The 14,808-nt window shown below is 37.2% G+C and overlaps 1 protein-coding gene across 2 annotated transcripts in view; it reads left to right on the top strand.

Moving 5' to 3' along the window:
• myo10 (myosin X) overlaps positions 1-14,808 on the top strand; it is a 42,693-nt gene that overhangs the window by 2,856 nt on the left and 25,029 nt on the right. For both annotated transcript variants that reach the window (XM_079613647.1, XM_079613648.1), the window contains exons 2-3: positions 7,445-7,543; positions 9,055-9,213. In XM_079613647.1, the coding sequence (XP_079469773.1) occupies positions 7,445-7,543; positions 9,055-9,213 (258 nt within the window). The remainder of the gene's footprint in view (positions 1-7,444; positions 7,544-9,054; positions 9,214-14,808) is intronic.

The raw sequence follows: 14,808 nt of genomic DNA, 5'->3' as shown, positions 1-14,808 counted from the left end.
CACTGTCATGTGACATCAGTTGCGCTGCTTCACTGCCATTCACAAAAACTCTCCCATGGCCTCATGGGATAATATAGTGTCCATCGAATGCGCACTTCAGAATCTCGACGGAAGTAGTAGTACTTTTCGCCTACTGTACTTTCGAGTATATGTATTCGGATACACTACTCAGTTGGCGTACTGTTTTTCACACACTATAGGGTAGATTTAGATTCTGGACGCAGCAATAGACTTTATTTTAGGGTTTCAGACGGCCAGAGAGGGAAGCACAAAAAGCAGGGAGCTACAACAGCTTTACACAATAGTGTCAAATGTCCGCCGGCTGCTGCATATCTAGCCTGCGAATCGGTTTCTGGACAAAAGAAGCAGTCTTTAAAAAGAGACAGCGCTGTGTGTGCGGAAACCGATTCGGCCGAAACATGCGTGCGGAATGTGGGGAAGAGCTGAGCTCGTGAATGCCTGTCTCACACACGGCTCTTCTACATGACTGACCTCAGAGAGCATGATTCCTGTCTCACACAAACATGTCTAACCTCACAGAGAGAGATTTCACACACAAATCTGCCCTATAGCCATTTTCTTCAGCTTTTCGGTTTAGCTTGGATGCGCATGCACGCACTTCTGTTTGCAGTTATGGTCGCAGGCCTGCATGTCCGTTTTGTTTTAGGTGTGTTTGTGTATGGCCGTATTTGCACAGCAGTGTCGCTGAGGTTATTGCCTCCCTGCAGTCCCTATAGGCGGAGCTTGTTCAAAGGTAAACCTCTTTATTTTCCTGTGAATTGGCCAATCAGAGTCGCAGGTACTGTTTGACAGTTGTGTTTTAGTGCAGAGGAGTGCCATTCTGGGAAAACAAACACTCCAGGTTATTCTTTTTTGAATCCTGAAACAAAATAGGATTCTCATAGGATCAGAGATGCTTTGGGTGCATTTGTGAAATCTCATATAATTATGAGAATCTCATAGAATTAACATTGAATTCTCTTTAAGGTTAAAACTCTGTCATCTTTTTTCCCCTGCTAAATTGTCATTAGTGTTTAGGCAGACAAACACAAAGGTCTTATTTATTTAAAGTAGTGAAATACAAAGGGGTGGAGCTTATTTAGCACCTGGTGTACAACAGCCATTAGACACTGTACACATATTGTTTAAGTACCATAGACTTAAAGAAAATGTTTGTGCATTTTTAGAATAAAAAATTATAATATATTATATTATTAAATATAATATATGCATTCATGTTCACTGAACCTCCCAAAAGGTTCAGTGAAATCCCAAAAGGAAGGTTTTGTAACATTTAAATAACTTAAATTAAATGTATTTTATAATATCTGTAAAAATTTGAATACATTTTAGATTTTGTCCTCCAAGTAAACTCCCCACACACTTGGCCATGTACCTCCTTCTGGTTTCCTCATCTGCTTGGTGTCAAGTAATCCTTCTTGTCTGTCTTCTTGACACACACACACACACACACACATTAAATCTTGTGAGTAGCTTAATGATTACACAGTATAGTGATTCAAAGCTGCTTGTAACAAGGAGCTCAGAACAGGAAAACCCCTCAGCACCTACACTGATAAAGAGAAATACTGGAAGAGAAAACATTTTTGTTTTATTTGTTCTTTTGTTCTTAAATTGTGTGTGTTCCATATTTCTTTTAAACAGACAGTTCACGCAAAAATGAAAATGATTTACTTACCCTCCTGTTGTTTCAAACCTGTATGACTTTCATTTTTCATTGAATCTAAAAAGGACACATTTTGAACGATGTCCTGAATGGAGACTTGTGCTTTCAAGCATCAGAAAGAAAGCAAAAGTCCCATAAAAGTATGCTATATGACGTCATGTGTGATATGCCAAGTCTTCTGAAGGCATATGAGAGCTTATGGTAAGAAATAGACAAATAAATATATGTTGTTATTTACTAATAATCTTCCCTAGTGAGCCGTTGTGACTATATTGAGTCAATGAGTTTAACTAGATAATTTCACTCTGATATGTGAATGTGAACAAATCATTCAGACCATTTTTTGAACCAGATCAGCTGATTCTATGAAATTATCTGTGATTCTTTTGAGTCAAATAGCCACTGATACTTTCATGAACTCAATGAAAGCTAGGCTAGATGTTGAGAAGGTGTGCATTATATTTATATATAGCCTAGGTGTTTAGGCTATATATAAGTCTTCTGACAAGTTGAATGGACTTACTTTCATGGTGCTTTTTCATATATTTTGAATCTTGAAATCTTCAGTTCTCTATTTATTGTAATTGCATGGAAATCATTGACCAGGTCATTTCTCCAAATCTCCCCTTTTGTGGTCCATAGAAGAAATGAAGTCAGGAATGACATGAGGATGAGTAAATGATGACCGAATATTCTTTTTAGGGTGAACTGTTCATTTGATTTTGAGTCATGGCAATTAACATGCAAAGCCTAATTAGTCTGTTTGCTCCTGAATGGCGAAATCATTATAATAACTAAACAAAGAGGAAGAAAACAAGTGAACTTCCCTTTATGATAGGCTTCTAAACTACCAGGAGCAAAGTACGTCTACGTGCACATGCATACAAGCACGAAGATGGTCTTTGTCTTTGTTCTGTGTAGTTTATACAGCTCTCTTTCCCTCGTTCACTCTTGTCGTGAAGTATAAACACACATTTTTCACTGTAGGAGAGAGAGAGAAAATGAGCGTGCTTCGGAAAAGTAGGTCAGGCAGCCATGCAGTGTATATGTGAGTGTTTTTGAGGGGGTTGGATTGGTGAAATAAGTTATATGTCGAGGAGGCCAGTCTGACTCTGAACACCAAGCCAGGGTCACCTTGCATGTGAGCTAAAGTTTTGGATCTTTGGGTTCGAAGCATGCAGGAATGCCCTTCATCACTGGCCTGCCTTCCTGTTGACCTAAACGATATCTGATCTCTCACTTCCTGCAGCCAAATGAGAGAAAGAAAGGGGGACAGAGAAAGAGAGCTATGGAGAATTGTGTGTGTGTGTGTGTGTGTGTGTGTGTGTGTGTGTGTGTGTGTGTGTGTGTGTGTGTGTGTGTGTGTGTGTATGTGTGATTTATGAGGACACAAATTTGTATAATGACATGCATATTACACAGGTATTACTTAAACGTGGTTTATGAGGACATTTCATGAGTCCTCGTAAATCAAATAGCTTAAAAAACAATGTTTTATTAAAAATTTAAAAATGCATAATGTTTCCTGTGATGGGTATGTTTAGGGATAGGGGCAGTGTAAGGGGATAGAATATACAGTTTGTACAATATAAAAACCATTACGCCTATGGAGAGTCCTCACAATGTAGTTGCACCAACATATTGTGTGTGTGTGTGTGTGTGTGTGTGTGTGTGTGTGTGTGTGTGTGTGTGTGTGTGTGTGTGTGTGTGTAAGCTGCTCTAAACATGCTCGGTAAGCAGCATTGAGATTACAGAGTAACTCTGGTCCGTTTCATCCTTTACTCCGCCCAGCCTGACCGCCCTCCAAAACTCTGATATTATTTTAAGAGTTTAGATACACAATACAAGGACACACTCAGACATGCATGCACAAAGTGTACTTTTTAACTTCAAAGTGAAGTTTTTCTTTCATCTGAACATGAAACAAAATTAGAAAGTCGTTGATGTTTGATTTGGATGTCTTTGTGCATAAGTTGTGTGTGTGTGTGTGTGTGTGTGTGTGTGTGTGTGTGTGTGTGTGTGTGTGTGTGTGTGTGTGTGTGTGTGTGTGATGTTTTAGTTGGATTCTTGCTACCTGTTTAAATCTATGATTCCTTTGAGCCGTCTATTTTAGTACAGGAAGTTAATATTGGCCAGAAAACCTGGCAGATACACTACCATTCAAAAGTTTGGGATCAGTACGTGTTTAGTTCTTTTTATATAAAATTTATCAAGCAAGGACCCATTAAATTGATCAAAAGTAACCGTAAAGAATTTATATTCATCCTGAAAAAAAAAAAATACCATGGTTATTAAGCAGCACAATTGTTGTATACAATTAAAAAATAAGAAATTATTATTGTGCAACAAATCAGCATATTAGATTTAGAATGAAGGATCATGTGACACTAAAGACTGGAATAATGATGCTGAAAATTCCGTTTTGACATGGGAATAAATCGCATTATAAAAAATATTAAAATTGAAATTAGTTATTTTAAATTGTAATAATCTCTTGAAAAAATGTAATGACCCCAAACTTCTAAATGTACATTTCTTTATTTTTCTCTCACTCTTCCTCTGTTCTTTTCTATGAGTAAACTACAGTTTTTTTTTTTTTACATTGTGTCAAATAACATTAGTATTAGTATAGAAATATTTTAAGGATTTAATACACATTTATTTTTAGATCTGTTTGTCCAACAACTGGATTGGCCAGTTTCCAATTGGACTAAAGCATTTAAATACATTTCTTTGGCTGAAATTGAGCTTTTAAAGTGCTTGTAAACATACTCATAAAAGGTTTTTGTGTCATTTTAAAAAGGTAAGTTGGACATATTTAAGCACACTGAATGTTTTTGACTTGAGAGAGACAATCATGAATGTGATTGCTTGGTGTATTTATCAACTGTAATGTGTGAACGTCTGCTGCAGTTATAAACTGGTTGAGCGGTTCTAATCTTCTAATGTTTGCAGATAAACACAAGGCATGGTCAAAGCTGCTTAACTCGAAATATGCTTCTGTCAAGGAAACCAGACACACACACAAGTTCAATGTCTTAACCACCATAGACACATTCCTGGATGTCCCCAAAGTGAGATTTTGTAAGATTTGGCAATCTTCTAGGGGCATTTTTGTCCTTTAAGTAAATCCTCACATATTAAAAAACATAATAAAACAATGAACAATTCAAAAGTTTCTTAACTTTAATTTCTTAACATGGCTCTATAGAGATGAACTCCACATTAACCCGATCTTGTGGAGAAATGTGTTTTCTTTCGAGTTCACCATTAAGTGCTCGAGTCAAATGTTGGGAAACTATGTCAGTGCGTCCCGGTTTACTGCAGAGATGGGGAATTGGATTAGAGGTCTAGAATTCCTGAGATAAACTTGGTTTAGAGAGGAAAACAGCTTCCTGTTTGTGTGGGTTAGAGATGCACTAACTTGATGGGGCTGACTCTGAGTTTTGAGCTTTTAAAGTCATTTGAAACTAGAGCAAATCCAATACAGAGTTGATTCCTTTTTAACTGTAAACACTGACTCTTACTACTCAAAACACTCCATGCAAACTAATCCGTATTGCAACGGCATGCAGTCCTTATACCGGGAAAGGATCAGTCATCATTAAAAGTGATTTCCTCCTTGATTCTTTAATTTTATATTTGTTAAATGTATTTTAATATTTAATGAACACAATGTGAAAAATCATGGTCCGATTAGTGAAGTCTCCCATTCTTTCTTGCTCTATTTTTTTCTCTCTTTTTTTCTCTTTTTACAGCTACTAACTTTAGCAAACCAGTGGCAGGTTAACAGTACTACAAGCGTGCATATGCTGTTAGAAACCATGAAGATGTGCATGTGACCGCAATCAGAGAGAAAATTACTTAAATTGTCCATTTCCTCTACAGACTTTTGTCTTTCTGACCAGACAAAAGTTTTTTTTCTGTGGTTACTGTGGCCTTTTAGTATTTTTATTAATATAATAATCTTTACTCTTGGCTGCAACTAGCTTGTTTTAATAGCTTTATTAAAATAATAGCTATGATTTTAATAACTTAATCTGCTGTTAATTGATGTAATCAGGTTATTGGACAAAAAGCCTAATTTTATTTCCAATGTTGTACTGAAATAATTTCACATCTTGCCCAATGCTTTATGTCAAATAATAGCCTATGCAAATTGAAGGCCTAAGAAAAGCTAAAAAACAAAAGGATGGCCCTGTCCAAAACTCATGCCATCAAAGTTGCTCAAACAAACAGTGTTTTGGCTCAATTTCCGTGGAAATCATTCTAAGAATGGTTTGGCAACTTATAGTTGTTTCTGCATATTATGCTGGGATAGGAGAATGTGTTTAACTGTGTGTGTCCAGCTGCACAGCTGTTCTGTTGCAGTTCAGTCTGATCATTCAGCAGTTCTCTCTCTCTCTCTGTGTGTGTGTGTGTGTGTGTGTGTGTGTGTGTGTGTGTGTGTGTGTGTGTGTGTGTGTGTGTGTGTGTGTGTGTGTGTGTGTGTGTGTGTGTGTGTGTGTGTGTGTGTGTGTGTGTGTGTGTGTGTGTGTGTGTACCATAATTTGTCCGCTCTTCTAAGTTATAAAGGACTGTTGAGTTAATATGCCACTGCATGAATAAGAGGTTGTGACAGTGTATGACAGGATAATAATGGGGAATTTTTAATAGTTAATAATCTTGATTACTGGTCTTAAGAGTAATTTTTCAGATTCTCAAGACTTTCAGTGAGTTTTCTCATTCCACAGTTAGAATTTTAAACTTGCTATTTGTACTGTGGTCAAACATAATCACTTTGTTTTGTTCATGTTTCATTTGATTTATAGATTCAGTCTGATGTTTTCCATGTGAAAAACTGAGTTGTAAATTCTGCATTTAGTATGTGCGCAATAGTGTATACAACTGCAATACCCACAATGCAGAGTGGCAATGGACCGAAAACAATGCTGCAGTGTCGATAGTATGTATGTGTGCATTTAAATGGGAATGGGGTTAAAGTTCAACTGTGTCTGCTTCACTGGGGCCTCACAGCCAGTCATGCCTGTTCAGATCACCATGTGTTTCTTCCATCAGCATGTAGGCCTACACTAATAGAGTTTGTGTGTGTGTGTGAGAGAGAGAGAGAGGGAGGTAGGAATTTACTCTTGAGTTACCAGTTAATGGTAATTATACCTTTTTGACCTAATGTACTAACAGTCCTGATGAGGAGAACCTTCCAGAGGAAAATGAGATTGCTCAGACTCCGAGGTTTGTTTTAGGACACTTAATAAAGTTCATAGTTTCATTTGAGTTTGCCACTATTTGGATAAACATAGACAGTTGTTGTAAAAATTGTTGAGTTGACAGAATTACAAAATTCTTGTAGATACTTTAGCCTAGCTCAGATGATTTTATCTTGGAAAATTTGATGAGAAATATTTGAGAACATAGAAATCTCTGATATTTGATTGCAAACTTTGGTACCTTAGCAAATATGAGAACAGTTTGAGATGAGATCTGATCTTAAACTCTATCTCTATTTGTTCTCCATTGTATGTCACTGCTGTGACTGTGTAGAAACAATTGAGATTTTACAAACAGTTGTTTGTATTTTATTGTTTTTGCAGTTGTTCGATGATCTTTCTTTCCCACTGGATGTTCTTAAACATGTTCTTTACCATTTACAATTTCATTTCGAGATCCAGAATTACATCCAACAGATGGTTTTAGAACAGTTGTTTGTGTTTGTGCTATTGTCAGTATGTTGCTTACCAGTGTTTGTGTGCTTGACAGGGTTGTCGTGTGTGGCTCTGTGTGGAGGATCATTATGTCCCCAGCACTGTGGACTCGTGCTCTGGTGGAGTGGTGGTCTTTAACACCGACTATGGACAGGTAAGTGGGGGTGGGTGTATGCATTACACAGGAACAGTGGCATAACATCTGCTCTGTGCACCTCAGATCAACAACGCACTGCTGAACAGGTGGTGTGCTCTCATTTTACACAAACACACACTTGTCTGTGCACTCGCCTGTTTAGAAGAGACCATGTTGCCATAGAGTCTGTCAGGTACACAAACTCAGTTAAGCCGGCATGTCAACCCGAGCAGTACCTGTGTTTGTTTTACCACAGAGCCCCTCACATGAAATGCAGGAAAAAAATATGACCTCGAATAACAAATCGTTAACAAATTTTTGCGCATTTGTTGAATGAAAGGTCGAAAGGATAAACAATGCAGATTTTTACAGCCATCTTTGGTCATATTTACCAGGGGTGCCAATAATTCTGTCCACAACTGTATATAGGCTACGGTATATATATATATGTCTGCGTGTCATTTGCAGGGCTTAATATTTTACTGTGTGTTTCTCTAAAAAATTTGAGTCTTTTTCTTATATTTTTTGCGTGTGCAGTCAAACACACACAACTTTCTCATGTCTCTGGCTTCTGTTTCTGTTTCTGGTCTATAGAATCATCTGCAGCCAGTCTGTTACCTTCAGGATCCTTATAGTTTATTAAAGCAATAAACACCATGTGTGAAGTCTGGGCATTACAGTGATTTTTTTGTTGTTGTTGAGTTTATGGGTTTTATGCCTGGGTTATGCCTGCATTGATTTTAGTCTTATTGCTTTAATTAAAAAAAAGCATTAACAGCCATGTGTCATACAAAACAATCACTTTTATAATTAATACATTTATTAATAATAAATAAAATGGTAACACTTTACAATAAGGTCTCATTTGTTAACATGTATTACATTTGTTAAATCAGGATAACAGAAAATTATACAGTTTTGGCATTCATTCATTATGCAAAATATCCCAACTTTCATTAAAGGTGGGGTATGTGATTTGCAAAACGGCCGGTAGATTTTGAAAATACACAACTCAAATGGTCCTACCTTCTTTCCTTTGACTCCACCCATTCAAAGAACATGGACCAATCAATGGTATGACCGATTGATTGACACACTTACTGTCCAATGATTCTAGGTGGTCTTGGAAATGATTGGCTGGTGTTTTTTGAGTCCTGCCTGCTCCACAGATGATTAAATTGCTTAATTTTTATTTCAGTGCTTCTAACTCAGTGGCTGTAAGTGAGTTAGGAATAGGATTTTAAGTGATTTTGAAAAAATGGCCAAAAAAGAGAATTACATACCCCACCTTTAAAAAGCATTAATCTTGAATTCAGTTGACATGCCATCACAGATGTATGCAGTGCATATATTGACTATTTGCAGTGACTTTAATTGGGGCTTATCCAATCAGACTTTAGAGCGGTAACATATAATAATCTTTATTCAAAAAATATTGCTCTCTTTTTTGTTTCTCTCATGGTCATTGGTCATTACACAAATATGCAAACAAATACACAGTAATATGCATTGAAATGTGTTTTGTTCAGGTGTACACCTACAAACAGAACGCTGTGAGCAGGCAGAGGGTTTATCCAATGCACAGCAGCAGTATCACTGGGGTCGAGGACATGGCAACCCTACAGGACCTGCACGACGGGGCCATTCTACACAACCTGCAGCTCCGCTACACACACAAGAGCATATATGTGAGTAAACACTAAAATCACACACACCTTCACCATCACATTTTTTGTTCATCAAGCACGCATTGTGTGTGTACGAGTGTGTGAATGTTTCAGCTGTGGTGAAAGACATATTTGTCAAGGATACAGGGTTGTTGTGCAGGTGGCTGGATGGCTTTCTGCTCTTTAATGTGTCTGTCAAAGTAAAATATATTTGCTTAATTACACATCTCTCTCCCTTTCACTCTTTTCTTTATACTGCCTCTTTGAGCCTTTACTCACAACAGTGTACTGTGTTCTTCTTTGAGCCTGGTTCAGCTGTGTTCGGTGTGTGTGTGTGTGTGTGTGTGTGTGTGTGTGTGTGTGTGTGTGTGTGTGTGTGTGTGTGTGTGAGTGTGTGTGTGTGAGTGCACACGTTGTCGGGATGTGGGCTGTGCCAAAAGCAGTTAGTCTAGTTCCAGATTTCCAGACTGACTCTAAGGAACAGAGTTAACATGCTACTGCTGACTCTCTGAATAACATCGACACTCTGAAGTCTTTATTTCTACAGATCTGCATCAAGTCTATTTAATACATGACATGAGATTGTATGTGTGTGCATTTAGGGGGACGTCCGGTTAATGTCTTCACTTCTGTGTAGTTGTATCAATATGGATAGTTCACCCCAGAATTCTGTCATTCTGCCATCATTTACTCACCCTTGTGTCATTACAAACCTGTTGGACTTACTTACTTCTGTGGAACAGAAATTAATACAATTTATGAATGAATGTCCTTGTAGCTCTTTTTAATATAATAAATGGCTTCCATCATGGACCGAGGCTGTCATGCTTTAAAAAGGAACAAATGCGTCATAAAAGTAGGAAATCTTGCTTAATTGGATTAAGGATTCATTGAAAACATCTGATTTAAAAGAGTGATTTGTGCGCAAATCAAACACGATTGCTTCTCTCATGAATGTGCCAAGAAGAGCTAGGGCACATGTCAAGACTTTCAGTGAAAAACGACTTAAATTTCAGTCTGCTCCTCACGCAGCGCTATCGTATGACTTTACAGCACGAGACTTTTTAAAATAATGCTTTGATGGAGCTTATTTGTCATTGCAGAGCTTGACAGCGCAAAAAGAGCGGCCACGATAAGATCCTTTAAACAAAATTAATACAACACACTGATGTCAGTAAATGATGTCAGAATTTTCATTTTATGCTGAACTGTTACATAGTTTAAAGTAACATTTTCATAATGATTTTACAGTGTGAAATGATACGAGACACTGTATGTTAATATGTCCTGTCAGTGAATTGTTTTATTTGTCAAACATAATGAAGACAATAAAATGTGGACAGTATTTGGGATTTTTTCATTGCTACCAAATAATAAAAAAATAGTAATAATAATTTAAACTTTCATCTTCATGTGCAGATACAAAAATAACCTGTTTTGTCCTGTCGTTGAGTATTATGACGTAATGATACAGGAGTCAATCCAGGAGACGACTCCTATCTCTGCCTGCCTCTGCTGTCTGTGACGTGAGGCCGTGTGATTGGATCAGTTTGAGTGTGAGCTAACCAGTTAGCTTTGAGTGTGGGTGTGGTCTGCAGGTATGAGATGGTTACCACAATAACGACAGTTACCCGCTCATCATGAGAAAATACACACTTCCTCTTTTGACATTATTTATCTCACACCTTGTTACTGGATAGATAAAGGGCTAAAAAGACTGAATTGTGTGTATATATATTAACATAGCTTTAGTGACATATCTTCTTACACCCATTATGCTTAATAACCCAATAACATGTAATGTAAATGGCTTTAATATGTTCAATTATCAGTTGAATTTCAAGCAAAACCCAAGTGTCATGATTACATTTTTAATAAAACAATGCAATCATCAACATTTTGACAGTTTAATGAATGTGCACGTCTTTGTCACATGTCGGTTTATGTTTTGATGCCAAAACTAGGATAGCAGCTTAACAATTTCAAAATTGAAACTATTATTAATGGCATATAACATAAAAGTTTGTGTTTAAATGTGTATATACATATTATTATTATATTTATATATATATATTATATATGTGTGCATATATGCGTCTGTGTGTATATGTATATACACACACACATATATATATATTATATATATATATATATATATATATATATATACACACACACACACACACACATAAACACAAACCTTTGTGTTAGATGCGATAAATCGTGATTTATCAATTTGACAGTACTAACACATTTTTCTTCATTGTCGAGTTATTTTACTTATTTTTTTTAATAACCAATGTAATATGCATGTGCAAGACTAAACCGCTTTCTCAAATTCGCGTTTTAAAACCTATTTTCATAAGTTAGCATTTTCAGGCCCCCAAAGCGCTGTTGTCATGTAAATGAATGACCAAAATGCATAAAAAGTTTTAGTTTTTTTTGTTAAAAATACCATCATGTAAATGGCCTGTAAATGTCCACATATAAATACGAAAAACTATCTCAACCCATCCTCATTTGTAAACCCAAAGAATTGATGGGCTAGTTAGGGCAGCCGCCACAGGTCTGCTAAACTGATTGGCTAATTGGTGACATATGGGAGCTATCAGAACAAATTAGGGTGTTATTTGTGTGTGGTGTGTGTGGTTTGTTTTTGGTGGTCTGTGAAATGTCTTCTTTACCTTATATATTATATAAGAAATTAATTTATAAAATCACAGATAGTTTGTTTACTTATTCCTAAGGTTAAAGTTATTTGTTCTCAGTACAAATAAATTGTAACATTCTCCATGCCAATAAAAACATACAAGTCATGATGAAAATAACAGGGTCTGGTTGAGCATGTGTGTGTATTTCATTTTCTGGAATGTGTGTCTCGCTGAGATCCGATTCCACAGCATTTAAAACACAAAGACGTTTCTCTCTTGCTCTCACTCTGATTATAAACAGCTGTGGACTTTTTTTTTGGGCTTACATTTGGACAGAAAATGCTAGAGCAGCTTCCCACATCAAAAACACACATACACACACACAAGGGGGCTGGTGATCCAGAAAATGTCTTTTGCATGTGAGGTTTACCTCCTTTTCATTTTATTGCTCTCTCTCTATTTCTTTTTAAGCCTCTCTCTTTCCTTGTAGTGCAAGCATGTAGCAGGAAATAGTTCTGCTTCAGTTGGGCCGGATCATGTTTCAACTCTCACCCTACACACTCGTTTTAACATTGAGAGTGTGTGTGTGTGTGTGTGTGTAATGTGTCTTGAGTTTATTATGCATCACTATGCACAGCACTCACTCTCAGCTGTCTCTAGACTGCAATCTCATTTTTGCTTCTGTCTGTGCATGTAGAACTACAATTCTGTCATAATTTGATCACCCTCAAGTTGTTCCAAATCTATATGAATTAATTTTTTCTGCTGAACACAAAAGAAGATATTTTTGAAGAATATGGGTCACCTTACAGTTTATCCTCATTGACTCATCAACTGTTTGATTTCTGACATTCTTCAAAATATTTTCCTTTGTGTTCAGCAGAAAAAAGAAATTCATACAGGTTTGGAACAGCTCGAGGGTGAGTAAATGATGACCATTTTTATTATGGGTGAACTATCCCTTTAAAGATGTTAGTAGCACCATTGGACTGAGCCCAACAAAAACAGCAATGCACACATTGATGTCGTTCACTCCCAATTAAACCCCTCAGTGTGCTGTTACACACATTTGCAGACACACCCAGGGGAGGTTATGGGAAGGACGTGGCTGCTGTAGACCTTCATTGCATTTCTGAGGTAGCACTTATGGAGACTAAACCCTCTCTGGGGCATCTGGGGAATTTCACTGGGGTAGCATGTCACACTTATATGGCATACTACCATATCACTTGTACTATTTCTGCCATATCTTTATATGGTTGAAATAGTGAGAGAAGTATGCTTTTCCAAATTCAGCATTGTCTAAAGGGGGTTTCACACTGGGCACGTTTGCTGTGGCCTGAATCCAAGCGATTGTTCCCTCTGTAGACTCGGTCTGGGTTCAGACAATCCAACCCTGGTGCATTTTCGATCATCTTACATTACCACAAACATGCACAGCGCATGGTGAAAAACAAAACTGGTGCTTTGTAATTTGGTGTTATTGTGCACAGCACTTTGGTGTACTATACAAGGTGAAACTCGAAAAATTAGAATATCGTGCAAAAGTTAATTTATTTCAGTAATTCAACTTAAAAGGGTGAAACTAATATATTATATAGACTCAATGCAAAGTGAGATATTTCAAGTCTTTATTTGTTATAAGTTTGATGATTAAGCTTACAGCTATAAAAACCTTTTCACAATATTCTAATTTTGAATTTGTTTTTTTCATTAACTGTAAGCCATAATCATCAAAATTATAACAAATAAAGGCTTGAAATATCTCACTTTGCTTGTAATGAGTCTATATAATATATTAGTTTCACCTTTTAAGTTGAATTACTGAAATAAATGAACTTTTGCACGATATTCTAATTTTTCGAGTTTCACCTGTATGTGTGTTGCATGAAGGCGCTTTCTGCTGCTTGCAGACAGACACTTTTGAGGAGAAATGGCTCATTTGTCGCTCAGATTGCGCTCAAGATTACACTACATGCTCACTCTCGGTCGTATCCAAGGTAAATCATCACCACTGTAACACTGTTGTCTCATATATATGTTTTGTTGAACTAATGACGTTGTCATCGACTAAAATGCATGCGCAGGTGACGTTATTTCCTGAACAAGTGTCAGAGTTGCATTCACATTGGTGTGAAGTGCGCCACAGTACCATTGCAACCAAATTCAGAAAATCTCCTACAGTTAGGTTTGGGTTCGGTACCACAGTGCGTTCCAGCGTTTGCATGGCAGCTTTCACATGATTAATTTTCCATACAAACCAAGATCTGTTTCAAACTAAACTGCCAATGTAAAAGCCTTGTTCAGAAAATCTATGGATTTAAAGTGAGAATAATCAATAGCCATTTATGAGCACCATTTATTTATATCCAGGGGTGCACATAACTGGTACGCAGGTACGCATGCGCGACAAAAATCAGGAATGCGTAATGCCACTTGTGTTACTACGCGCCTTTGCGTACTGTCGCCAAAATGCAACCTAGGCAGTGTTCATTTAATTTTTTCACAGATGAAAACGAGACGATAACTAAATAAAAACCTTGTTTTAAATGACGACCACTATGACGAATAAAAACTAGACGGAAATGTAAGGGAGGGACGATTAGGGAAGTGATCCAGTCAGAACTGAATTGCGTTTGTGGAAGATGCGCACATTTGAATTGTAACGTGCTGATCTACCGAGTCGGCATGCGCTTGAATGCATGTCTCAAATCGTTAAAAAATGTAAACGTCTGGGAGAAAGAGAAGAGCAGACATATGGATATATCTGAATAAGAGTGACGACGCGAAAGACAGCTTTATTCGGTATGTTTTTCTGTGCGAACACACACTCACACACACGACCCGAAGCGTGCAGCCCTGCACATAGACACAGCGCGCTGCGCGCAAGGACTGAATCGAGCTCTCTTTCACGTCTGAATGGACAAATACACACAACATTATGTCTAAATGTCCGTTTTGGAGA

Source organism: Phoxinus phoxinus, assembly GCF_949152265.1.
Source record: "Phoxinus phoxinus genome assembly, chromosome: 5".
In the NCBI taxonomy this organism is placed as follows: Eukaryota; Metazoa; Chordata; class Actinopteri; order Cypriniformes; family Leuciscidae; genus Phoxinus; species Phoxinus phoxinus.
The sequence above is the reverse complement of the archived record's forward strand: the minus strand, read 5'-3'. Positions and strand labels throughout refer to the sequence as shown.